This window comes from Mus pahari, chromosome 10 (assembly GCF_900095145.1).
Source record: "Mus pahari chromosome 10, PAHARI_EIJ_v1.1, whole genome shotgun sequence".
Taxonomy (NCBI): Eukaryota; Metazoa; Chordata; class Mammalia; order Rodentia; family Muridae; genus Mus; species Mus pahari.
In genome coordinates, this window is record NC_034599.1 from 72,930,422 (window position 1) to 72,932,066 (window position 1,645).

A 1,645-nucleotide genomic window follows, 5' to 3' on the forward strand; every position below is an offset into this window, starting at 1 on the left:
GCCCACCATGTATTGTCAGAGGCATGTGTGTGGCTGCCTCTCTGAGGTGGTCTCACCTTCAGCAGAGGGAAAGGGGTCAGAAGGCTGGCATCAAGCTCTTCAACATAGAGGAGAAGTTCCAGCAGGTGGATGTCCACCCTGGTCAGCCTGTTGCCTACAAGGTAGTCTTGTCCATGGCTCTTCAACACCTGCAAAATGAAAGCAGCCCTCAGGAGGGCCACACAGATGGGGAAGTGCTGAGTCTGGAGCTGGAGAAACCACAGGGAGTCCTGCCAGCAAGTCTGCCAAAGCCTTGTCTGCTAAGGAATGGAGGGGAGGCTGCAAGTCGCCTCTCCCCGGATCTTCATAAGCCACGATGAACAAAAACAATGAAGTCTAGGATGTAGAGCTGTAGAAATGTTATCGTGTCATGTTTGGTACTAATTTAAAAATATAAATTAATACTTGCAAGGGAAAAGCAGAAGAAAATATGCTTTCATTCATGAAAGAGCCAAAGTCGTCCCATAAAAATCGTCAGGGACGTGGAGGGAGAACAGTGAATGCATAGCCAGTAGTCATATATTTTAATTTTTATGTTATGTGCTTGTCACTTGACTCTCACCCCAGCTTGGGCATTGAAGATCAAAAATAAATAAATAAATAAATAAATAAAAATAGAAAATTCTCTGTACTAGTTGTTAAATTGATGTTTGTGTTTGTGGGAGTTTCTAATGGAAGCATGACATGACAGTTTCTAAGCGGGGTCTCAGCTACTGGAGAGATCCACCAGCATGCTGGGGAACAGCATCTGCAGAGCTCTCTACTCTGACTGGCACTCAGAGCCACCATGACTCTGTACCTCTTCCTGGCAGGGAACTCTTTTTGCAAGGCACAAGGTTTAAATAGCCAAAGAGGAGGAGAATGGTCTAAAAGGGTCCCTGTGAGCTAAGAAGGACTTACAGCCCAACTGTCTCACCGATGGACCTCTACAACAAGTGAGGACAGAATGTGCCCACCTGGCACCAAGCAATGTGACTTCCAAAGTTTCCCGCCAGTACGTGACGGGTAGGGTCTGGCATACTCTCAGAGCCTCCGGATGTCTTCCTCTGTCCTTACCACTAGCTCTGTTCTCTTCCACCTCAACCTGGGACACTGGCCTTCACCTCTGGTGATAGGCTTGTGACTAATCCTGGGAGGCGGGACATGTGGCCCATCAGGCTGAAAAATGTGTGGGGGAGTGCTTGTCCTACAGGTTGTCACTTCTTACAGGGCAATGAATGTTGTCATACCCAGGTTCCAATCCCAACCTTTGCCTTTGCCAAGGCTGGGTAGGACAACGGTAAAGATTCTCTACCTGGGGGACTCTTGGCAGTGTGGAAAGAGCAGTGTTGCTCCCTCAACTGGCTCTGCTGTGGAACCTCAAGGTTTGGTGGCTGTGGTTTAGTGGAATTTATCAGGTCCACGAGCTGCTTGAGGGACTCTGGAATAATCCTCAGTGGGACGGAAACTGAACCTGGACCCTGGCCATGTGGCTGCTGCTCCCCAATCAATCTCCAAGGCTTCCCTGTGGCTTTCTGTCTTCTTCTTCTTCTTCTTCTTCTTCTTCTTCTTCTTCTTCTTCTTCTTCTTCTTCTTCTTCTTCTTCTTCTTCTTCTTCTTCTTCTTC

The 1,645-nt window shown here is 47.8% G+C and overlaps 1 protein-coding gene across 1 annotated transcript in view; it reads right to left on the minus strand.

Moving 5' to 3' along the window:
- Positions 1-1,645, minus strand: part of LOC110328389 (glutathione S-transferase A2) — a 101,910-nt gene that overhangs the window by 1,338 nt on the left and 98,927 nt on the right. The window contains exon 6 of the mRNA XM_021207818.2: positions 57-188. Coding sequence (XP_021063477.2) covers positions 57-188 — 132 coding nt within the window. The remainder of the gene's footprint in view (positions 1-56; positions 189-1,645) is intronic.